Genomic DNA, 26,967 nt, shown 5'->3' on the forward strand with positions numbered 1-26,967 from the left:
GGAAGAACAAAGGACAATGTATGCCAAAACGTATTTAGCAAATTTTGAAATTCATTGTTGCTATTGGATATTTTTGTCATCTCCTGAAGAGTTATTCCTCAGATATGGAGGTCTCTGGATTGGTCATAACATACACAAACATTGTCCTGAAAAATTAAAATACTGATGTACAACTTTGTTCACACAACAGCATAAATATTCAGTATTTAAGAAGCAAATACTTATCATTAGCTATGACAAAGCTTCAGAGTATATAAATCCATGATTTTACTCTAAAATAGAAAATCATATTGCAGAGTTCAGGACCCTAGAGGGCTTTGAACACCTCCAAAAGAAACTAGAGTGTAATAAACTCTCTTCCTCCTATAAATAACAGAAGAAAAGACAAAACAGAGGACTAGTCTGAGCACACAGTACATGAAGGAAAAGGCAGGAATATAATGCGGGTGTTAGTTCACATTATTTTACTCTCACCTCTAGGACATACTACTCAAAACCTGATCAGAAATAGATAATGCTCTGTTATGTCTGACTCTATTATTTTACTTCTATTTGCCAACCTAACCCAGAGCAAAGTGAAAGTGTGAGGCCACGTGAGGGAAGGAGCATGTACCTCTTTCCCAACCCAAGCTCCAAAGTAAACTTTCTCTCTCACTGACATCACTTGAACAACTGTCACAGAGAGAAATCAAAGGGCTCTACATGACTCCTCTCACTTGAAGTATGCTCATGCTTATTAATTATCAATCATTGTTGATAAATCCTTGATTGCTGCCTTTCTAAAAAAAGGACTCTAGAAAACCTTTATTTTAACCCTTTTATGTTACATAGACATAAACAACTTCTATGAAAGCACCTTAGGAAACATTGTCTTACTATTTAAAAAGGTGCCAAACCAGAATATGTGCTGTGCTAACCATAAAATGGACAGTTGGATTGACTGAGGCTTCTGTTTCAGCTTCATCTACAGCAGGATGTACACAATTCTGATGGCAATGCAAAGCTTTAGTGCTGCTTTTTAGTTTACAGATACTACTTCAGTTTTCTGCAATTACCCCCAACCATAATAATCAATTATGAATTTTTGTTGTTTAACAGATTAGAGAATTACAGATTAATGACATGTATCATGATATTGTAGCTAATTTCATTAGCTACACACCATATGCCAGGTATCTTGAATTTGCTGATGGTTTGTTAGTATTTTAAAATACATTAGGCATATAGCTATAAATTAATAAGGCACATATAAGCACTTTATCCCATTCATTTTATAAATTAATAACAATGCAGAACAATGAAGTATTTTTCATTTCTGCTACGAGAATTGAACTGCCCAGAAAAGCATAATTTCTATCAAATAAAATAATCCTTGACTTTATGCCACAAAAAAGTGATTAAGAAATAATACTTAAATGAAAATGTTTGGACATAATGAAGCTACAAAAGTTTTCTATTATCTATTTAGAAAGACAATGACTGGAAAGTGGATTTGTGTGTGTGCATATTTATATATGTATATTTAAAAATTACTTGTCATCCTTTTCCTTAAAAGTTACTGTGAAACATGAGCTAAGAAACATATCCCATTGTTTGCCACCATAGAAATTGCAAAGCAAGGGTGATTCTAAGATTCTACTTTCTTGTCTTGCACAGATAAAATTGGAAGATGCACACATGAAATAAAGCACAGTCAAATGCTCATAAACAAACAAACACAATGCCTAAAGCAGAATTACATACCAGATACAAAAGCTCCAGTAAAAAGTGCCTCAGTTGCCTTTACAGTTGAAGAAAAACCCATCTCCTACATCTTATAAGAGATAAATGGGCTTTACAACCCAAAAATTACCTGCAGCCCTTGTATCAGTATTTAACTTTTCAAACAAAAAGAAATTATGGAATTGGTTGATTGCAAACTGTTAGTTAACATTTAGTAACTGCTCAAAGTTTAAGAGCAACATGCTGAACTCAAGCAGTTGAAGAAGGAGGAAGCCATTTTGGGTGTGGCACCTGCAAAGTCAACAGGTGCTTTCTTTAATTAATTTAGAAAAACACCCTCAAAGCAAAATTATTATTCACATTCTGGGAAACAAGAGGCTGGGGGGAAAGGGAACTCACAGGAGCTGTAGAAAATGAGGTACATTTGCTGTCATCAAATCTGAGGAACAGCTCTTACATTCTGAACAATTCTATAATGGGTAAAAAAATGTTCAACTAAGTCTCAGGGAAATCAGTTCTTACGAAGTGGACGATAATATCTGCATTTAACTCGTGGGCAGCAGGGCTTTGTGCTATGATTGGCTGCCATCTGGGCTCCATCTGACAGCAGCAGATTGGTATTCTCTGCACACGTCCTCGCAATTCCTGTCGCCTGTGTTTGCTGTCCCTTACACATACACACAATACATTATTTACTCAACTATAAACATTTCTGTAATGTACACAAGCAGCATCTACAGTGCAATCGTGCATCAGCATTCAAGAGCAATGTAGTTTTAATAGTACACACATCTCTTTTTACAACTGTTTTATAATAAATATTTTTAAGGGTGCAAAGATTTTCTAAAGCTTAGAAACCTTTCAGTTTCTTGTTTACTTTCCTCTAGTCCCTGAATAATTATTGTATGCGTAATATTTTTGCTTTCATGAAGGTAACTTTCTGTTAAGCAGGTTAGTTAAATAACTGCAATGGGAACTGTAAGTGTGACTGAGAACAGAGCAAAGCAGCTGATGCGTTAGCACTGCACAGGAATATTTTCCTTCAGAAACAGCAATTTCGTAAGTAGGCTATCGGCATTGGTGCACAAACCAAAACTCCCACAGAATCAACAAGGACAGCTCTGTCCATACTTAAAAGAGCAGAAGATGTTATTCCTCTCCATTTATTAAATGATTCAACATTGCGGTATGCCTGCAACTAATTAGTATGATCAACACAGTGCAGGGCAGGAACAAAAGCAGACCAGCCTCTGAGATGTGCTGATGTAAAAGCACACAGGAGTATACATTTTTAAACCCTGTCATATAATTTATAACCATTATGTACTAATCATTCCTTGATGGAACTTTCATTTATAAGACTGAAGTTAATGTCATTTCTGATTAGGCCTGTCTCAGGATATTAAAACTGACCACCAGGTTTATTCACTTGCTAGCAGTTAAGTAACTTACTTTCTTTTAGACTGTTTTATGCTGAACATTATAAAAACCCAGAAGGTCAGCTACTGACAAATCAGAATGAAACAGATGCATGCAAATAAAACATAAATGTATGGCAAAAGAGAGAGAGAGAGAAATATATTTGCTAAGTCATATACTTACCATTAGCACTGCAAAGTTACTGAAGTGTGTACTCTGAATGGTGGTAATATTGCCTGCAGAACTAATTATGTGGCACCCTTCTCCCCACCAGCCTCCATGTCCATCTAGAAGGTCAAAATCCCAGAAGGCTGCAATGGGGTCTATACCCCGTGCAAAGTGCCTCAATCCTATAGTAAGAGGGCTGGTGAGGTTTCCAAAACTGCACCCATCTGCAAAAGGAAAAAACTGAATCAGAGAGACGGAGTGGAAAACCCTTTAGTGATGAATGCTCTGTAAAGAGACCAGATACACTAAACTAGGGGGAAAAAAGCCAGTGGACATAAAATCTTAATGGTCAAAATCAAAGGTAGTGCTCACATCGGAGAAGTTTGCAATGGTATAAATAAATCTGAGCATTGCAATCACTCATTGTGTCAAAATGATCTAATAATTCCTCACAAAGGAGATCTCTTTTATTGTTTCAGATTCTTCATTTATGACCAGTATTACACTATTGCCCATGTAACTGCAGAAACGGCTCAGTTTCATGGCATGATTATTAGCTGAGACAATTCTGCACTTTGAAAGTAACATTCAAACATTTTAAAATGTTAATACAAATGAGAGCACTATTCAGTATCGGACAAAATTAGTAAAATTGCATGGGTGAGTAATTAAACAAAATATTGATTCACTAGCACATACAATGTATGTCATTTAGTTAGAAGTCTGTAACAGCACCTGTTTTACATCCATCGCATCAGAAAGTATACTGCTGAGTATTGATACATGCAACAGGGCACTACTCCCACTCCAAAAGCCTTATTTTTACCAGTGCCTAGGACACTAACATTGCAACTGTAAAGAGTAAAACAAGGATCCTTCCGACAGCTGTAAGAAGCGAGCATCTGTAACAACACAGCCAACAAACAGTAGCCCAGAATTTGCATTCTAATCGCAGCGTAAGGGCATTTCTTTATTTGCAGGACAATCTGAATAAAATCGTGCAGACAGGAACAATTGCAAACATTGTACTAAAGACAGAGACTGTTTCCAGCCTCCCAGCACACTGCATACTCTACCCCTCTATTCTCTGCACAATCAAGTATACCGTAGCTTTTAGATGAAAAGAAAATAATGCATAACAGCTTCTCACCTATTTTAGCAAAAACAGCTGGTGTGGCAACCGTCCTACGTTTCCCGTCATCTGCGAGATTTGATGAGTTTCCTGTGCTAGGAAAGAGTTTTCCATTCCGAAAGACAATAAACTGTAGCTTGCAAGTGGAGTTATCAACAGATTGCCAGGCTGAAGACTGAGAGAAGACAGACTGTGGCAAATGAACTGAAGCTACTGCTACAGCATTCTGTACAATGAGAAAAAAAAAGAAACATTTAAAATGCAAATCACAACAGGGTTGCTTTCATGATGTTTTAAACTCCTGTACAAGAAATGTATGCTGCCTTCCTTTTCCAACAGTCTGGAAGCAACCAAAGAAGCACGGGCTGTAACCATGGGAATAGGATTGGTACAGTGCATATTAAAAGGGAAAACGTTTTGATTGAATGTGAGAGTCTATATGGTCAAGCTCCCTGCTGCAGAGGTGAGAATGGTTCTTACCGTGCCTGCTAGAGGGTCCATCAACACTGCAGATCCGATTTAAAGAGACAACCTCTACCAGGTTTTCTCCTTCACTTAAAATAGAATCAGACAACTTACATTAAAACATTTCTCCGAAAGGGTACTTAAAGGGTATAAAAATAATTTTATTATTAAAACAAATTACATCTGCAGAGAACTGCAAGTGCAGTAAACAACACAGTTTAGGAATATGTTTTTCTTGCTTCATATGAGGAAAATCAGTTAACTATGTTTTAGTCATGCAGGATTAAAAAATATTACAAACATTAATGTAAAAGAAGAAAACAAGACAACACTGGGAGAAAATGAATGAAGACTGTCAGATCACTATAATGGCTTTGAGTCGAGTGTTACATACCCTTTTACAAGCAGATAAATCCCTTACAGCAGAGCTATAAAATACACAAAACATTGTATTTTGAGGACTTCCCTCATCAAGTATTTTTTTTTCCTTCCAAAGTAGCAAACTAATCATTAAAGACTGAGATATTTACAAGGAATAACAAATCATGAGCAATGGGAAAATAAACAGGGAGTCTGTCCTGAGCCTTGATGTGAAAAGTGTATGTATTTAAAAACAAACAAACTACAAAATGTTCTAATTTGCATTTCCCCCAAGGGTAGAGTAGGGCTCTGTGCACATAATTTACATAGATTACCACAGTTTGCTCATAGCACATGTGCACTACCTATTTCAGAAGTAAAACAATGATCTTCACAACAATATAAAGAAACATGACATTTAATATACATCCATGTACTGGGAAAAATACACATGTGAGAGATAAAAGGTGTAACAGAGATCAGCAAGCTAAAATGAGTATGAGAAGCATCTAGTGACCATGGAAAAAATATGGAAGGAAGGCATGAGTAGTCTGTGATGTCATTTGAATGCTTAAATAAAGAGATAAAGACTTCTGTACACCATTTTCCTTTTACCATGTATATTTTAGGAAGGTTTTCAGATTTTAACAGTAAAACTGCAAAAACGTCTTTTTAAAATAATAAAAATAAAAATTCAATCTAGGCAATGCTGCTCATTAAAAGTACAGAGAAAAAAAGAGCAAATAGCAACAGAACATTTCTACATTAGAATTTTAAATTATTATGAAGGCTGTAATTGGTATTAACTGAGCTAAACATCAAGCACTCATCCTGAGATTGTTTCCACTGTCTAATTCAAAGCTGTTATAATTGGCTTTATTTCATGCTTCTGAAACAGACATGTTTTACTCTATGATATCCCAACTATCTGCATATGCTGAACCTCTGATGATACCATTTTGGCCTTAAAATTGCTATCAAAAAGTACACACAGAGTTTCTTAAAAGTGTCATTTATCAAATGCCAGATCACTGTTGAGGGCTTATGTGGAGACGTACAGATGTGTAAGAGAGGTTGCAGTGCGATTAAGTTTATATTTATGCTGGATTTTTATTATTATTCTGTGCTGGAAAAAGCAACAATAATGACATATTAAATTACACTAATTACTCATTACACACAAAAAGAGAAAGATAGAAGCATATGAATAAGCTTATGATAATGAAACCAACAGCTAAAGGCACTGGGTTAAGCAACAATGTTAAGCTATGACTTGACAAAAGCAGCCCTACACAAACCAGAGAAAACAACAGGTTTATAGCACTTTTGCTAAGAGGGCAAATCATCTAATTTATTGTGGTTCTCTAATTGCTTCTCCATTGGGACTTAGTGATACTAATAGGAAAAAGTAATGGTGTAGACAGAGCTTGCCTGTGGGACCGGGGAGGCGCAGAGTGGAAGCTGCTCCCACCTGAAGCGCGGGGAGCTGGGGCTGGTGCCCGTCCCTGGGCTGGGCAGGGCCAGCTGCCCCCAGCTCTTCCCTGCTCACAGAGACCCTTCAGCACCCAGCAGGGAGGGAGGAACGGGCCCATGGTGCCCCAGCCTTACCCACAGCTGCAGCTTCACATCAGGGCCAAGGCTTGAAGGCAGGGAAGAAAAGCTGCACACAGTCCACAGTGGAATTAGTGTGGACTGGTTGCACTGCTCGGGCTGACTGAGCAAATCTCAAACATGCAGCAACATCAAATTATTTACTTGACAAAAAGACACATTTACAGAAAATGTTTTCCTGATCAGACTTCAGGAGAGCATTTTTCCCTTGTTGTCTGCTCAAAATGAATATGAATACCCATAACACAAACTATTTAATAAACTTCACTAAATTGCCTACAGTCACTTCCTGGAGTACAGTTTTATATGCCCACTTATACTACCTGTTACTTTAATTTTTTTTTGCATGCAGGCAGTCTGGTAGAGTGAAAGGCAAAGGGACAGGGTATTCCTAAACTGGACAAATGTACACTAAAGTCAAACTACTTGCTGCAGATCAAATATTTGCTTAGCAATTCCTCAAAATTAAATACCCAACTGTCTGCTACAGCAAGAGAGTAAGCCTGCCAACAAGATCCTGTAGTAGGATATTAATGAAAAATGCACATAGTGAGAAGGCCCACACATTCATGGTGCTTTTTAAAAATATGAATAAATACATTATATTCATCTAAGATGTGTGAGAATTTTCAATAGTATTACTTATTATTCACATGAGAGGGAGGATCCGAGCCCTGAGGTAGTTCCTATTATTGTGGTAGAGGATGGAGGGAATCTGAAGGTTCAGTCTTGTATTCTGATAATCTTGTGTGATGTGAAGCATAAGTCAGTTCCCCACTCTTGCCTCAGTTTCCCTCTCACTTAAATGAGATTAAAATGATGGCATTTAATTTGCCCTGTAAGATGCTCCAGAGTTCAGAGATTAAATACAATACAGGAACACATATTACTAAAACCAATGACAGCAACATCAAGTTTTGAGGGAATTACTGTACTTCGGATGCTTCAAAATTCACACAAATCATCTCAACTAATTTTTTTTTTTTTATTTGGGCACCATATCACCACATCACATGGGAACTAAAGTATCTGAGCATGCTGGTGGCAAGAAGCTGCCTGCACCTCTGAGAAGAGAGAAAGAGCAATGCAGACCCACCACAGGAGCCGCAGCCTTGCAGTGACAGCACTGGCACCTCATATTTTCCTGGAAAAGCTTACAGTTTGTGTCAGCATTTCACCAGTCAGGATTTAGACATTCTGTGAGTGTTTTCAAAACAGAATGTCAATAATCCCATCATGACTCCATTTCAGTTTCAGTCCTATTAACTGGATTGTACTGGCATTGATTAGAAAAAGGGAATCCTGAACACACAGTGTAGATTCTTCTCAGGAGCATTTTTCTTCTGGAAAATGCTTGTCTTTAAAATGAAAACTATTCATAGGTATTCACCCATTTGCACACAAATATGATAGAAATTATGCAATTTTCAAACCCTCTGAAGTGTCTTCCATGTCATCTGCCCAGATATCTGAAAATCTGCTGTGTGACTTGCAGCCAGGGAAAGAGGGCTTATCAGCTCTAAACCAGCTCTTAGGATTTTTTGGGAGGCCTCCTAGGACTCCTGGCTCCTAGGACTTCTTGGAACCTGGTCAACTTTCCAAAAAGCAGAATGAAAGGTTGCTTTAAACACTCTGATGCATAATTTGGACAGTACAGTTTTATAAGTACTTTGGAAGTTTTCGGGTTTGTTTCCATTTTAGACCTATTTTTGTGTGGTGTGTGTGTGTGTAATTTTTCAAAATATCTGAGGCACTAAAACAGAACCAATAAATCCAACTGTATTCTCAAAGTTTTAAATTAAAAATCTCATTCTAAAGCAGAAATGGTCCTCAGGATATTGGGAGCTACAGACTCTTGCAACTCATGCATGTGTGGCCCTTATTAAAAATGTTTTAAGGGAAAAATGAGAGATTTAAAGTGAAGTTTTTCCCTAGGCAGTTTTATTCTGGTGGTAGTCCATTTCTTATAATGAATGCTAGCATTTACAAGGAGTTTTTAAGTGTTTAGGAAAGACAGCCTCTTGCCTTAGGTGACTTTGTGATATGTTGGCCCTTCTACTTTCATAATTCCTTTAAGAGACCTGCTCCCATTTACTCTTGAAACTTTGCTTTCCCATTACAGTGTTCAACTTGCCTAAAATTTAGCATAATACTGAGAGACCATGCTCATTATCAAACAATCATTATCAAGATTGGTAACTACTGTGGAATGACAAAAATCAAACTATTTTCAGCAACTCTTCCTAGTGCATGCCTTGGTACTAGATTGACTTTTGAGCTCAGGCACAGTATTTCTGTTTAAGATAAATATATTTCACAGGAAACTATCAAATTCTTAGTCCTCAGAACAGTCATAAGGTATCTTTTTCCAGTCAGCAATTTCCTTAACTTAAAAACCAGCACCTAAACAACAGGTCAGAGGAAGTCTGGAGGGGGAAAAAAAAGAGTAAATGAAGTCACCTAAAACCTGGAGGAGAACTGGAAAAGCAGTTTCACTGTTTCCAGATTTCAAAGAATCTGATAAAGTGGTGTAGAGATTCAGATGCAAGACACCATATATTAAATTATTAAAGATATAAGGGTGCTGCCAAAATAGGCACAAGCTATACAAAGTTACAGTAAAAAAACTAGAAACTAAGCTCTAGAGGTAATAGCTGTATTATTAAATATGTACTGAGTTAACACCGTGGTCATAATAATAAAATCAAGCAAATAAATTATTTATACATATATAATAGATTGTATTTAGTCCTTCAAATAAGACAGTAGATCCTTAGAAGCAATGGAAGATTTAGTTGTTAACAAATAGGAAGAGGCACAATTGTGTTTTCCCACTGTCTCTCCTGGCAGGTATTTAACCAACACTCCTTTGGAATTATCTCAGCTCAAAATATATGAGATAAGGGCAGGCATTTGGCCCAGTTCTGTGAGGTAGTCTGTGCATGAGTTCTGATCTCTTTTTCTGGCATGAAAAGTATCAACAAAAAGCCCCCAAAATTTAGACCAGGTGGGAAAATACCAAATAAGGGTTTGTAATAATAATGAAAATGTTTATACGAGACAATCAACTTGCCAGGTGCTAAAACAAACAGGATTTTGATTTTTATTTTTTAATGGGATGATACCAAACAAGGAAAGTAGGAGTTCCCCAGCCATGCCAATTTACCTACACAGTCTTGCTACAAATTAGTCATAGTTCAACTGTGCTTTCTGGAGCGCTGTTGGAACATGAGTCTGGAAAGGCTCGGGGATGACAAGCAGGTGAAAAGCAGAGTTTATACAGATTCCCAGCATGAAATGAAGCAGTACTTCCAAAAATGCAACAGGAAATTACCTGGCTACTGAGAGGAAATTGCTAAGCGTGTTGGGATTATTATGTCATAAAGTCATTATGTAGTAATCCTGCAGTCTGCATCCATCTCAATTTCTGGAAAACTAAGTGTAGAGTCCAAGATATCTTTGTTCTAGCCAGGCATAAAAGGTGGTTTGATGCACAGTGAAAATGTGGCATAAATTATAAATACATGCAAATTGCATCAAAAGATATTAAAAAAAAAAGTTAATTTTAAAGTTCCCCCTAATTAATAATAAAAAGTTTTCTGAAAAATTTGTTTCTATAAAAACAGATACAGCAAACAGCACTGAAATTTTAGAAAAGCTGATAATGTAAAATAATCTGGAAATCTGATTGTCAGTAGCCCTTTTCCAATAAAAGTAAAAACCAAAAGTCTCCGAATTAGGATTTTATATTTCATATTTGAACATCTTGCAAACTTTCTAAGAAAATGAAAAGATGTGCAAATCTACAAGCAACAGCTAACCTGTTAATGAGCTATTGTGAAGGAAAAAGTGGAAAAAAAAAAGAAAGGAATTAAAGAAAAAGACCATGAAGGGAGAGAGAGTAGGTTTACCAAAGGTCAATAATGCCAGACCCAAATGAGAGTTCTCCTCACTAACTATTTTTCCAGAGAGGGCAATACAATTCACCTGATTTCTTTTGAGACATTAAGAACTAGCAGCAATTAGTTTCAGGTGAATAAGGAACAAGATACAATTGATAATACAATTATTTACTTTGAAAGGAGAGGCTGGAGTGAATATATCCAAAGGTAGTACGAAAATCAGCTTAAAGACTTCCAATTTTTGTTTGATGACCTTGAAACAAAGAGGAATGTCATCTAAGACAATGTTCTAAATCATGTTTTACATATTTATAATGAGATTGTCTATTATAAGCTGGTGAAACAAGCCACTTTGGAAAGCAAAAGATAAGGATAAGGATGTGAAAGCACTGGTTGATCACAGGATGACTCAGAGCCTCTATGATTTAACAATTAAAAAGAAAAGACTACAAATACAATCCAGAACATACAAGATGACTCATTTCCATGTAAATATTCTGATTTTAAAGGCCTAATCAGAAATATAATACACAATTTTGATCAACTAGGCTGAGGAAAAGTCAGTCCAGAATAAAATGGATGTAGAGGATGGTTATTAGGGTCACTCTTAGAATGAATAATTTACTTCACAAGTGGGAAATAAAGGAGCTTAGCTTTGCTAGCCAGGCAAAATGAAAGCCATGGAAGCAAATGGCCAGCATGAGCACAAGGACAAATAGGACATTAGCCAAGAGCAAAAATGCAGACTTAAAATATACAAATATTTCCTAGCCTTTATAACATAGAGGGTGGGGTACTTTTCAGGCATTATGGGCACAAAAAATTACTTACTCTTGAGAAAGTATTTGAAAGCTCTATGACAGAATTACAAAATTAATTTAGAAAGGTTTGATTTATTTCTCTGTTTTACAAGAAGTGTTTAAAATTCCTTCTAAGACCTCATGAATTTCCTGATTAAAGGAATTTTTGAACATTCTACTTATGTCCCCAATATACAGCTAAGAGAGCTCATAAAAATCTCACTAAGAAGAAAAAAAGACTATACAGACATGGTAGGAAAAAAGTGTGATGAAAAAAGTGTGAAAATGATATTATTATTTTTTTGAAAACATGCTGGACACATGTAAGAGCTGCAGGCAAAAAATTTTTTCAGGCAGCACTAAATGACTGCTTCAATTCAGGGTCCACAACTGAACTTGCCATATTGCAAAAACTTGTACCACAGAATGCATAAAATTCACCTTCCTGGGAATTTAAGAGTTCTTATGGGTGGCCTCTAAGTTTTCAACTAGAATTTATTGGGGTTTTGGGGAAGATCTCTGAAGTCTTAAAGGATTTTAGACTCACTCCAACGCTCACACTATGAGCTGTGGACCTACAGAGACTCACTGCAGCTTCATTTTTGAAAAGGATGGCTTCTGGCAGTGCACTCTACAGGAAAACTCATCCTCTCAGGAGTTTGGTTCACTGGGCCTTTCAGGGGTGAATTAGCTCCTAGAAATGCTGCACTTTCCTCTAAACAGCCTGTGATGAAGGAGTATTTTCATTTTTATTTAGAAGCTCAATTAATCTTCAGGCATTAAATGTATGATTTTTTTCTGGAAAGATCATAAGAATATTCAAGTTTGTTACATTGATACTATGGTTTTAGTTGTTGCAGATGCACTTAGAGGATGGGATGAACTTCTGCTAGGATTTTAAAATATAAGGACAATAAAAAAATTCATGAGCTGTCTATGTGGAACTTTCAGCTACATAATTACAAAGCTATCTCCGTGGATCTTAGGAGGGACATCATAATTATACAGAATACCTAACTAACCAAAATATCTTCTACAGCTCATTGACCACCAAATTCAATTACACATAAATATTACCAGTTTAGAAAAAGGAATCATGTGAATTCTGACTTAACTGGCATACATAAGGTTTTTGCCACGGTAACTTTTAATTTATTTATTTATTTTAACTAGGTGAATTGTGTTAATGTAGGCCTCATAACAGTATTTCTGCATAGCTTAGTATTTATCATTTATAACAAAATATTATGAATGAGAACAAAGAGAATATTTCCCAACAGTCAGACAAAAAGTGTTACCAAAATTATTTCTAAAGTTGGAGAAGCACAATTTAATTAAAAGGAGATGGGCTACTCGGTGGCTTCTATGTTTGAGAAAACAAAATTCATATGCAGTTTAGTGGAGTGCAATACATAGTATTACAGATATGATATTTTTTCTAAAGACTTAGATAATTCGTACAGATTTATGAGTAGATAGTGATGCAACCATTAGGTAATACAGTAATTCAAAACTGAATTCATGACTGAATATTGCCATTATTTAATCATACTATAGGACACGATGAGAGGACTTCTGATTTCACTGATGTGATATTCACACTTAGCTAGATAAATAGGAGTTCATCTAGTACTATAAGTGGGAATATAGTGAAAAGGCTTAGTTGATAAATTTTTAATAAACTATTTTGATATAATTTTCCTGAGGCAAAGTGAGCTTCTACATTGCCTATAATATACAGAAGTCCAAGTGTTTTTCTGGTGCTGCCTTTTCATAAAGATGACTGCAATGAAATGCTGACATTGCTGCTTGATGACTGCTGAAATATTGTCCCTCTCTGACACTAGAGAAAAGCTGAAACTACTGAAAATAATTTTAGCATTTTTGATCTTTTAGGAAGTGAATTTAAAATTTCCACACCATGAAATGATTCAATATTCTGATTTTGAATCATTTGGATATTATCATCGAGAATGATCTCTGTTGCCTATAGTCATGAAACAATTCAGACCCAACATTATTCTTACACACATTTCTATAATGCACTAAATGCAGGATCACTACATTCCTTTGCTTTACAGACAGTTAAGTATGAGAAAAAGAAAAGCAGAAGATGGCCTTTCCTTTAGTTCCTTTTTATGCCCAACCACACCTCTCCTTCCCTCAGTCAGGATACAAGTTCACTATCCTCACAATAATCAAGAAATTATGCCTCCTCAAGAGGAGCAAATATGATTTCTTCCCTCCTGTTCCAAAACTAATTTTTCAATTTTGAAAAACCAATATATTTTTATTTCCAATTTGCCAAAATAATAATTTGCTTTCTGAATTTCAGCCCTGTAGCCAATTTATCAGTACAGTCAGAAAGCACATGGAAAAAGAAATGTAAAAAAAGGAAGTGAAGTGAGTACAGTCACATCAGCAGGAGAGGTTCTGTGTCACAGAGGTATTTGCATTTGGATGAAAGTACTCAAGGGCCTTGAGCTGCAAGGAGCTAAAGCACATTTGTATCAGTGATGGCAAGTGACATTTTCAGAGAACTCTTGTAACTGAGGTGTTGAGTGTGAAGGAGAAGACAGACTCCACTACGGCCAGTGCCTGAGCCATCAGTTGAAGTTGCTACTCCCCAAAGCTCCCATGCAGAATCCCATACTCTGCTCTGCAAGTCTCACACACATCTTCAGCATTCTGATGCACTCAGTGTGGACACAAAATACAAGATATTGAGTTCAGTGTGACAGTGAAATGTTAGTCTAAAATTTCACCTCTGAAATTCAGTTCTGGCCAAATACCATGCATGCTGATACATCCACAGGCACATTGTGTCTGTAGCTCATGTGAAAATCTGGTGTCAGTCCTTTAGCTCAGCCAGAAAACATTCAGAGCCAAAGAGAATCCAGCCAGAAAACATTCAGAGCCAAAGAGAACACTTTTACCTCCAGCTGAATCACTCATCACAGACCACTAGTTTATCTGGACACACTTCTGTTCTACTAAGAGCTTAGGGACTATCTTGATTGGTTCTGCTATGTTTTTCTAAGAGTTTTGTCACAGAATTATAGGAAAATCAAAAATATTTGCTAGCATTAGTCACAGTAAAATCCAAATCCAACCACAATGGAAGTGAAGTCTGAGAAACCTTCCATCAGACCAGATCTCCACCAACCTACTGATCACTTTATACAGTCAGGAAAGTTTAAGAAGGGTGGAAGAAACTTACCTTTTCCAGATGCTAATAAAACACCTAGGCATCTGTGATTTTTTTTTTTGTTTGTTACCACATAAATAATCACTTGACATAGTCTATGTCATATTAGTTCTAAAAGCTGACTGAATTAAAATCTTAATCTTCTAGTCAAATCAAGTTTTGTAGCTCAGCTGCTTGTGAAATAGTGATAATGTTCCCCTGATTAAGACTTTAAAATATTGTACACATTATCAGTACTTGTCATCTCTCATCACTTGAAAACTCCTGGTTTAAATTGGGTGAGGATGGTGTAATATTTCTGGGGCAGAATGCACTCTATCACTCTCAGTGAATCCCTTGGATTTCAGACACCAAAGGTCACTTGATCCTTCTTATACAGCGGCTGAATCCAGGTGAGGTCTGAACTAAGCCCAGGAAGAGAATCTCCTCATTCCCATTCAATGACTGTTGAGAATGAGGATTCCTAATATAATGCAAGAGATTGTGATATAAGAGATTGCTTTAAATACTCAGACAGGTGCTAACCCAGCTAAAGTTACATGGGATGAGACTTATACAGTAATAACTAAGAACTCAGCTCAGCCTTCTTTCCCCATTTCTTAGATCAAAAAGAGGTAAAAATAACGATCTTAATTCTTCCAAATAAAAAGCTGCTTCCAGTTTTCAGTGTACTACAGGACTGAGCAGGAAAACACAGCTTTTTTGTCTTGCTCATGGCTTTTGAATTAATAGTTTCAAGTATTAGTCCTGCAGGGCCTGCATACTGAAAAAGCAACAGCAACATGTTCATTTAAAATAGTGGTGTATATTCCATGAAGTGTTCACTTTTAAAGTCTTGTAAATTAATTATACAAGCACCAAGTTTTCTATTTAATCATTAGAAAAATTAATTGGTTTACATTGTTATATTGTAAGTATTCACAATGGTTTGAATATTCTTGGTCTTTCCCTCTTGCTCTACTGATTTTCTAATCTTTTTCCATAAAGGTCAATTCTTCTGGCATCAGTATATTTAATGTGTTCAAAAATTTTTACCAGAGGCCTTTATTTTAAAGGACTTTTATTTTACCAGTCAGGCACATCAACAGTGTGTATAGTTCAGAGATTCTCAAGGACTTCCCCTGCCACATTTGATGGATTTTTTTTTAAAATGTGTTATCATTCTTGCTGAATCACTTCCAGTCTCCTATTAAACTGATATGCCTTTATTTTGGACAGTAGCAATGTTCATTTTCTAACATAAAAACTTAATATGTTCACCATTTCACAACCTTTTCCTTCTGGACTTCCCAGCTTTACTTTCTGCATTAAATCAGATGGGAGTACTTTGGTGAATCACATGCACTTCTGGACTTTTACTACTGCTATACCAGATGCTGACATGAGTACCTGAGAGTATGAATTAATTATTTAGAGCAAGGATCTGAAAGAAGTGTGCTCAAGTAGGAAAAGGGGGGGAAAAAAAAATCAATACAGAAAAAAGCTGAGTCTCTCATGCCAAGTGAAGGACTAACATCGTGCACAAAATTAATAACTAACATTATTAGCTGAAAGACAGTGTATTTTTTTAAAACTGGCAGAGTCCCAAACTGTCTATCTCAGCAATGAGAAAGACAATTATCATCAGGAGTTCTGAGTCCTGGAAGCTCTATATATCCACAGTGAAATGGAAACACTGATGCCAAGGGCACAGACTCTACTTAAATTTATATTCTTATTCTTCTCTATTATGTTACATAAAGAAAAAGTGTTTTTCTAGTAATTATGAGGGTCTAGAAAAGAGTAATTCACAAACTAACAAATGGATTTTGGTCCTCCTTTCCCAGCTACACCTATTGTCTTTTGTTTCTTTCACATAGGACACATTACCTGAAAAGCAAAGGTCTTCTCTTAAGCACAGCATTAGGTGAATATCTCAGCTTTAACAAAATGAAATAACTTCAGTTAAGGTCCTATTTTCTTCCACAAATAAATACAATAATAAAAACTGATTGGCTTCTGACACCTTAAATTTTTATATCCAGCATTTCTTCAATAGACACACATTAAAAATGCACTGACAAACAGTCATAAGGAAACAAAATCATATTTACTGGTCATAGAAATCTTACTGTCTGTCTTTTAATTTTATCACCCTGTTGGGGCTCTTTGAGGGCCACACCAAAAGCATATTCTCCATACAGTTTTGATATCCTCTAGCTTTAGATAGTTTTGATATCCTCTAGCTTTTTAAGTGTCCTTGTTGAAAAGCAATAAGCCAGAAATGACGCAGTGTACATATATCTGAACAAAGCATTTTCTTAGTCTGTAACACTGACATGGAGAATTCAAGATGCTTCTACTTGCTAAGCCATGGTCTATTCAGCAACATTGTGTTAGCATTACTCACCAAGTGGAATTAAAAACTGCACTACAGTTACCATGACAACCAGCTGTCTCCCACATACAGCATCAGTTTGAATTTGTGCAGACCATTTCTAACAATGATTTAAGTCAACAAATTCAGCATTACCCTAAGGTAAAAATCTGGCTTAAGAACAAATAAATATTTTCAGTTTCATAATATTACTTATCTCACTACATTAATTCCAAGTAGGACTTGGGAGATTTTCAGAGAGCTGCAGTGACTTTTCTTCAAAATTAAAGGTGAATAGTAATCTTCTGCTCAATACAAAGTTGAGGACCATTAAAATTCCTAATCCCCTGAACATGCAAGAAGCATATGGAGAAGAGACACTGTAACATTCATAGAAGAGCTTGTGAAGAAAATGCATTTGAATATTTATTTAATCATTTTCTAAAATTTACATTTGAATGATGCTGTTGATTACCTTGGGTAGTATCACTAACATCATCAGTGTATGCTCCCTATACAGATTCTTACTAGAAAAGAAAGCTTAACCCATGTTCATCAAAAGTATCAACCAGCAATTCTCCACTGGGAAAATAACCTGAAACTTGGAATATCATTTCTGTGGAATTCTAAAATAAATACCTTTTCTAGTAAACTACTGGATTTGCTGGGTGTTGGTTGGTTGGTAGATTGGTTTTGATATTATTTTCAATAATCAATTGTCAGTTGCTTTTGAAACAGCCAAGCAACATGAAGTACCAGGAATGCATCATATTTACAATGTCTGGTACAACTTCACACAGTTGCATGTCTGGTCATCAGCATGAAGGAGCCACCTGGCTACTTCAGATCCTTTTGATTGCCAGGCATTCTTGCAGTAAATGGTCAGATTTGGCTGTGGTTTTTCAGCCTGGAGAAAAGGAGGCTCTGGGAAACCTTTCCTTAGGTACCTGCTTTCTATAGGTACCTGAAAGGTGCTTGGGTGAAGAAGGTTGGTCTCTTCTGCCAAGCAATAAGTTACAGGATAAGGCAAAATGGCATCAGCCAGGGCAGGCTTAAATTGGATATCATAAAAAAAGCCTTCACAGAAAGGGTTGTCAAGCACTGCAAGAGGCTGCCCAGGGAAGTGCTTCTGTCACCATGCCTGGAGGTATTTAAGAGACAAGTTAGGTATGGCAATTAAAGATATGGTTCAGTAATGGAATTGGCAGTGCTTGCTTAATGGCTCAGCTCAATGATTTTTGAGCCCTTATCCAACTAAAATTATTCTATATTTCCATGATTGTCATTGGATAAACACATAATGGCGATGATGAACAGATCTGCTTTGGGATGTAGAGCTCTGAGGGAAAACAGGAACCTCCACAACAACATAAAACAAACTTCTCAACTGTGCATTTGTTCACTGACAGTGGGGACAGAGAGCAATCTAAATGCTCAAACAAAGGTGGCTAATCTATTAAAAATGTAATGTATAGTCAAACTAAAGGTAACAAATTATTAACCCTACTTTTTATGCAAGCAACTAAAAAAATCAAAGGCAGAAAAAATAGAGTCTGTATTTACTAAAGATACTGTAAATATTGCATACTGAACTACACACATATTAATGATACATTGTACACTCATTTTTGTGGGAGGAAGTGCCACAACAAAACATTACTGCAGATTTCCCATTTGGTGTACAGTATAGCACTTGTCGCATTACAGACCATAAAAAGAGGAAAGAAAAATTATCAAATAAGTTGAAAAATCAAAACATTCAGAGGCTGGAAGGAATCTAATGCTATGAAAACATTTTTAATCTGTGGTTGAGGATTTTTGAATCCTAAACCTTGGGAAAATACATGCAATAAAAAGTTTTAGTTTTAATATAATGCTTTCAGTTTTAAATTTCATTTGTGGGAGAATGCTGGTCAGAGGACAAAATCAGAAAAATAACTATAATCATAATATAATATCTAAGAGATTGAGGAAGGAAATAGCACAGACATTCATTCAGCTCTGGATCACTGTGGACACATTTGTTATCAGTGACAGGCAATGTGAAATCAAGCACAGACTGAAATCAAACCCTTCTTTAAGGTTACACTAAACTGAACTGACAGGAACACTACATGCAAGAAAGAAAAAGAAATGGATTTTCTATATAGCACTTGGATCTTCAATAATGGGAGCACATAACATTTAAATGTTAAAACAGAAGACTTCAAGGGAGAAAAGAGGTAGAAAGCAAGAGAAGGAATAAAATATAACCTGGGGCTCCAAATCCACAAACTCAGACAGGAACAATTACTTGTTTACCAGCAAAAAGGCTGCACAGGCAAAGGTAAATGACAATGGGAAAACAGTTTACTGAATTGTTACTGAATTTCAACAGATTTGTAATAACCCATTAACTCCTAGATTAAGCTGTAGTGTAATATCATAAAATAAAATCCAAATTAAAAGTAAATCAAGATGATAATATAGGCAGATGTGATTCATTTTGCCTTGAAGCTGCATCTCTACCCTTGTGTCAAAGATGCCTTAATAGGGTTCAAGTAGCATTGCTAACATTAATGGATATTTTCTTGTTACATTTCAAAAAAGTATTTACAGCACAGTTTAAAAAATATGGTTCTATGGTTATAAATGCAGGTAAAAGGTCTTTGAGATAGCAATTTAAAAATAAGAAAAATTATTCAGTTTCACAGCTGCATTCCTCTAAAATAGGTCTCACCCAAATTTTTGAATAAACTTGTCATATATATGCTTCTTGAATACAGTTGACTTAACGGGTGTGTCTGTATTAAAATTTAAGATTAGATTGGGAAAACTGGTCTGATGTTCTGGAATTATTTTCATTCTATCACATTCATATCTGAATGCCAATTTTCCAATTTTCTGATGAGATCTCTACTGCCATGATTCCACAAAGCCCTCTCACAGTGCACAATGTGGATTCCATTCCAATGAAACAGCCACAAAATGTAACTGATGAGTAACATGGGAGAGGACAAGACCTAATCTGAAACAGCTTCAGATACACGATATTGCTGTTGGATTCTCAGTTACACTCCACAGATTTGGAGCTGTTGCATTGCATTGCCTATTAAAGTGGGATTAAACAGTTCTCTCTTTTTACAAATTCCTTCCTCCCCTTCAGTGATTCAGGCCTCTCCTGGTTCTCTTCCTCCTAAGAGTCTATTCCTAAGCCTCAAAACAACTAAAATGGAGCTCTTTCTCTTCCCTACAGTCTAACCCTCTTTTTCTCCTTCTTTATAAAATTGTGGATAGCTCTGCAATAACCACAATCATTTCAGCCTGCACATACCATTGGACTATAGTCTAATCATTGCAGCTTACAACAGATAACCTCACCTATTGTCTCACTGAAGGACAGCCAGCTGAACCAGAATTCAATGGCTTTTTCAAATTAAAGGCAGTTCACACACCTAAATCGAGATGAGAATCTTCATCTCTAGACATTAAGTGCTATCAGTAAATCCCCTTGAAACAGATGTCAATCAGGCAACTAAAACCTAATGAAAAAGGGAGAAAGAAAGAGGGAGAAGCTGGAAACAAGGAACCTGTGGTTCCCCAGCTGGTTATAGGGACAGCTGATCTGAACTTGCAAATGATTTGCTTAGAATAATGGCATACTGGCACAAAGTCTTGCACCTTACATATTCAGGTGGCTAATGCAACAGTAGCTCATTTAAGAAAACTGTCCCCATTTGTGGAGTCCTGAAATGTGCTGTGACTGCTACGTTTACAGCAGTTCCACATCTCCCACATATGTGGAAGAACTCACATGGGGGAAGGGAACCCAAGCTTGCCACGTTCCAGAAGTAACCTCATGCTCTGGCTCTACAGTATCTGCAGGACAGTGCTTGAAAAGGCCAGGTTAAAAGCTGGAGCGAATCAGAGAGAGCAGCTTCACTCTAACTCCTGAATCAGGTCTGCAAAAAGCTAGAAAACACAGCTCAACAGGAAGGAAAGACCATTAATTTATTTGGTTGTTAAGGACAGGAAAGCTAATGTTTGGCATGCCAGTATTTTTTCACCTTGTAGGAAAGTCCTAAGATTTGTTTCTGAGACCTAAGTGCACTTCAGACACCCTTTTTAAACCCAGCAACTGAAGAGACTTGGGATAACTTGAGTTTTTGTCATCACTCTCTTTCCATCACTATTTTTATAGGGGTTTTGGCAAGTAGAGATTTGGATTACACTCTTTTTAGGCTGTCATTTCCTCTTTGAATATAAATATTCTAACAATAATACCTTGCTATTCCCATTGCTGATTAACTGCTGAAGGTAGACAGAGTAACTCAATTTTACTATCAGTCCCATATTCCTTAGAAACACTGACCTTTTTAATGTTTTAAAGTATGTGTTTATTTGATCACATTTTAATCTAATCCTGAAATATATTTTCTTCTGAAGCAAGGGAAAGGCAGTAATTTAAAATTAACATTTTGAAAGACATTTTGATGTCTGACGAGTTAGTGGATTGAATCAATGAGCTGAAAAAATAAAAATTATTATTTTCTTCTGAGCAGTTAACCTCTTTTCAGATATACATAAAGGAAGTGATACATTTCAATTGGCATTTCCAGTCATACAGTGAAAATAAGATTTTCTGTTATGGAGATAATCAAATAGGGTATTTCTAGAAAAGGCTGAGTGTAGCAATTAAACCAATTCAAAGGTTGTGTTTGACATAGGTGAGTACATAATGAACTGAGAGATCCTGAGAGAAGTCCATAATTATGTAAGGTGGGGAGATGTGGACAGTAAGACCGAGTCTGCAGGCAAGAGTTGTTGTATGCACCAATTTGAATATCTAAAGCAAAACTTTGGAATTTATTATATTGGAGAATTTCACAGATGATTTCGAACCGAATGTTATAAGGGTACAAAGGGTTTTAAAATGTGTGTGATTTTTTTTTCCTCTGCTTAGGCTTCTCTATCCATTTTTCATTCATGATTTTAAGAAAATATACCAGAATTTGAAAGATTCTATATATATAAGTCATGTGCAATATGTATTTTGCAGTAACTTGATATCCTGCTGAAAATGTATCATAAACCTTAGTCCAGCAATATAGTTGGATTTGCTCTGGCAGAGTCCACTTCAAAAAAACCTTTAATTTTATAGTTTGATGTATAGCACACATCATTTTCCTCGGGTGTGTAGGAGAGTTTGCAATTTCACACTGTGAACATTAATTATCACTTGCTGTACGTACCTTGTAGAAACAAACCCATCTAACAAAACAAACAAAGAGTGCAAGTCAGTATCTGCCCATTTTTCTAAAGAAAGAGAGAGCGTGTACTCTTCAGGCAGGAAATATTGATAAATGGCACCAAAATAATACCAACAGTTCAAGAAAGAATGCAGCAGATCATCAGCCACTCCACTCTACACTGCTATGCTAATTTACTGCAGTTCAGGGTGTGCTGCAGTCTCTTCCCTGCATCTCAATGAACATATGGGAGTTAGTAAAAATATTGCATGATTTCAAATCAAGATTGTGTTTTCATTTATTGTAATTTTCAGCAACCAGCAAGATTGCTTATACTAAACATTGAAGGTCTTTCCTGGCTAATCAATGAAAAACTTAACACTGGTATTGAAACAGGCAGAAGCACTGAGTGTAGGCCAAAGTTTGTCTAAAATAGAATCATTTATTGTTGAAAACCAAATTTCTTCACTTTGACAAAGCAGTGATAGAGAGGATGTCTACATAAAGCATGACAGGGTAGAGAATAGATTTATTATGTTTGTTTCAAGCCAGAAGAACCTGCAGTACGTGTCCTTTTGCTCACATGGTAAATGACCAATTGATTTTCTTGTCTCTGTTCAGCAGTAAATAACCTCATAAACATGGCAAGGTAAGGGCAGACATCCAAAAAGTCCCAGTTTTGTGCAGCTATTTGTGTCTACCAGGTATCAGAGGCACACCATGAAAAGCTGAAACAAATCAGGAGTGCAGGCTTCCTTTCACCAGGGTACAAAATGTCTCTAATATGATATAACTTGCCTTTGAAATTGTTTTTCCACACATCTGAAAGGGTCATTTTCATGTAATTACACTCTGTCATATTTGATACGCACATTAACTCTGCAAACCTCTGAACTGGCATTACATCAATTCACTGCAGATCACACCAGTGTTTGCCCAGTGTTACAGAGGTTCAGGTCCTTTGGTAAATTCCTAATCCCACCATCCTTTAGCTCCACAAGTCCAACAGCTGAAATTCATCAAGAAACCCTCACACACTCTGAATTTAAGTTGAAAGTTTAAACCCACAATTTAAAAGTCCTCACTTAAAACCTACGATCCTGACAACAAGCTACAGTTCACCAGCTCTTTAACAATGGACCAGTTAAAAGGGGAAACTGCTTCTAGACTTACATGTTGTCTCACAATTCTCTGATTTTCTGAAAACATGAATCAAAAGGATCACCACTGTCATGGGAATAAACAATATTGAAGTTCCAACCAATGGAGTAGATGTCAGAGAAAAATTTTCCCCTCTGCTCTGTGAAGAGTATTTAATGTGTTGCATGGAGAATTATATGACAAGAGATAAAAGAGAGAGATCATCTCTATGGAAACAGTGTGGTCTACATCATCAGTAATGGATAGCACAGAAATGAGCTATCCAAATGTTACAAGGCAGTCCAGTAATATAATTATTTGAACTAGTGCCTACATAACCAAAATGGAACTATAAAATGGTTCACACATATTGCCTGAGAGATTTTACCAGCCTTAACCACCAGAGATGTGATTAAACCTTTAATTGTTTTGGCTTTGCAGTGCAGAAAGTCCTTGAGGTTCCTTCACTACACTCTCTGTTTCAACAATTAGAATTAAACTGCTATAGCATAATTTTTTACAGATTAATTTTACAAATTTAGTACAGTCTTAGCAACTGACCGGCTAAGTTCAGCCTTAAATCATGAGTCTTTGAAATTAAATTACACTCAAAAAACCCCAAACCAAAATGGACTATGCTAAAATCCCATTTTAAAAATTTTAATCATGTTTATTCATGATGCAATGTTTTTGTTGGGTACCATCATTTCCGATTTTTTTTTTCAGCCCAGATGTAGCACAGCAAGACAGGGAAAACTGGATTCTGCTTTTACTTGTACTTCACTGGACTTGTACGAGAGGGTCCAGTCAGTTCAAACTAAACAAAATCCATTGAAGACAGCAGTGTAAGAAGTGGCCTAATCTGTGCTGTTAAAAAAAATCAGGTTTTGATTTAAATATACAAACTCATACTTTAAAGTACGTAATAACTGGTAAGTGCTTAATTCAGAATAAAACCCTTTTTCATTGGTACAGATTCAAAATGCTGCACAAGAGTGGTCCTCATTTTTATAAGGAATAGGTAACATACCTGAAAATTAGGATGAGTTAAAAGAACAGAACTGGAAAAAGTTCACCCAGCAGACAGAAGTCGAACTAGGCAAATTCATGGAGAAAATAAGAGCTGAGAATAGACAAAGTATATTCAATTTCATTCTTTTGCTGCATTAATTTTGGTCTTGTCCCCATATCTCTTCTGTCTGCTGCATTCAGGGCTGGGTTCTATAACTGATATAATGCATAATGGTTTTATAGCTCCCAGCAAAGATGCTGATTATAATGTGCACAATTATCTTAAATCCATTCCAAAATTTAGCATGACTAAATTTTACTTTAAATGTTGACTACATTATTCTCTTTTTGTTTAGCTACATCAAACATTTTTACAGGTCTGCAGCTTTGGGATAACACTACTTTGGCATGCCAAACATTACAGCTTTTACCCTTCCTTGTATTTGTGTGGTGCATTGAAGGTCTAATGAATTTATATATTGACAGATTTTATTAAAACAAACACGGTGGAAAAAACCCTGACTACACTGAAGTGCACATGAATTTTACTTTGACTTCACTAAGACTAGTATTTAATTCATTCTTCTGTTTCTTGAGGTTTAAGAATGCTGTTTCGTAGTTATGTTTCTTATAATGTGAGTTCAAAACACATTTTTTATGTTTGAAAACATCTCTTTTGTGTTCAGTGATGAGTTGATATGAAGTCATTGCAATGTTATTTCTTTGTACATAAAATAATTACCGTATTTTTTCTGAAAAAGTCTGAATGCCTCTGTTTATATTTTAAGTCTGATAGTAAACTTGAACTATATGAACCTCAACAATGTTTCAGTCTCTTGCACTATGAACTCCAAACTACACAGGGGTTTTAGGTCTGATGCACAAATGACAAAACAGATTTTTTTGGAAACTCCAAATAAGCATACTGTGCATTGGGGAAAATTATACTCTTAGTACAACTGAAAATTTTCTTGTCAAATTAACAGCTTAAGTGTTTCCATTCTAGAATTTATGAGGAATTAAAAAGCATTTTATGAAACACACAGCATTCAAGACAAGGAAAATAACAGTGTGAAAAATCATGTTCAAACCTTCTATCAAATCTAGTAATTAGGCCCGTAAATATGGCATTTTTAAAGAAAAATTGTAAAGCTGACTAAAACCATCACTAAGAGAAATATTTTCTTCTACACTACTGATGAGCACTTGGTATCCAGGAGTTCTTAGTTGTACTGAAGCAAAGAATGGGTATTTGGAAAAGTTCAATTGCTTGAATTTCAACTGCAAAATTTTGGAAAATAACAAAACTCTGAGCTGCAGCTGTATACCTTGTTTTGAGAGCACCTAAATTGACACCCACACAGATATCTGGTGCTTAAAAATACAAAACTCTATGAAACCAAATTCTATTTAAGGCCCACATGAGATGCAGTTTGACTTTGCATAAGTTTGCCCATCACATTTACATCATGCCAAATTAATGGGCACAGCTTTCAAAGCTTTGCAGATGCAGATTTAGACCTATATTTATGCTATGATTTGAATTTATCCAATAGGTTGTATGAAATAAGCAGTAAGTTGCATTAGGAACTGGTGCTTTCTAAGTACCCTTAGAAAGCAGCAGTTCCCAATGCAACTTTTAATATCTGGGTCAGAAAGAATCATCTATGTGTCTTAGGTCTTTCTGTATGTGGGTTTTTTTTTCAATGATTGCTTTTTAAAAAAATTTTAGTATGAAAACTGGATGCCATGAAACATTTTTGTTTCCATTACTTTTGCTGTTACTTTTATGATTTTTAAAGCTTTTATCATAGTTTCCATGTATGTACATATTTGAACTGGTACTTGCAGGTATAATCAATCAGTCTGTGCACACTTTGTGATTTTCATGAAGCAGCATAACTAAAGTGGTCCCCAGTTGTCTGAGAGTCAACAGTTACAGCACCTACATGGGATTTGAATCAGGCAGGGTGGCACATAGTCTGCAATGGACTTGACCAGTTACCCTCTGCCTGCACCCACCTTAAAGGAGGGGATCTGTGATTGACTCTCCATACCAGGTACCCCACACAGCCCTAGCACTCAACACTGCCAGCACTTCTGCAGGCAAAAGCAAGCCAGAGGCCTCAAAAGTGGTGCAGGATAAATAGCAATCTCAAACTTTCCCAGGCTTAAGCAAAGATTAAGGCTTTCATACTTTGAAAAAACTCATATCCCATATACATATATCCTTAAAAGACCAATAACTGATTTAATTAAAATTATTCTAGCTTCTTTCTGCCAAAATGTGTCACTGACTTCAGTCAGCATTTGTTAAGCCAAGACCTACTCCAACATCCACTGTGTGCAAGCTTTGGATCAGGAAGAATTTAAAATGAACAGGATTTTGTAGAGAGTTAAATCGTCAGTACCCAAACCTGCCTTGAAGCATATAAAATCTAATTA

General features: G+C 36.1%; 1 protein-coding gene across 1 annotated transcript in view; it reads right to left on the minus strand.

Annotated features, from left to right (window-relative positions):
* The window catches only part of LOC139595648 (adhesion G protein-coupled receptor A3-like), a 158,353-nt gene that overhangs the window by 45,066 nt on the left and 86,320 nt on the right, over nt 1-26,967 (minus strand). The window contains exons 11-12 of the mRNA XM_071439187.1: nt 4,460-4,667; nt 3,325-3,533 (exon numbers count right to left, since the gene is read on the minus strand). Of these exons, the coding sequence (XP_071295288.1) occupies nt 3,325-3,533; nt 4,460-4,667 (417 nt within the window). The remainder of the gene's footprint in view (nt 1-3,324; nt 3,534-4,459; nt 4,668-26,967) is intronic.

The sequence above is a fragment of the Agelaius tricolor genome, unplaced genomic scaffold (genome assembly GCF_023055355.1).
Source record: "Agelaius tricolor isolate 1412-34295 unplaced genomic scaffold, bAgeTri1.0.p SCAF_13, whole genome shotgun sequence".
In the NCBI taxonomy this organism is placed as follows: domain Eukaryota; kingdom Metazoa; phylum Chordata; class Aves; order Passeriformes; family Icteridae; genus Agelaius; species Agelaius tricolor.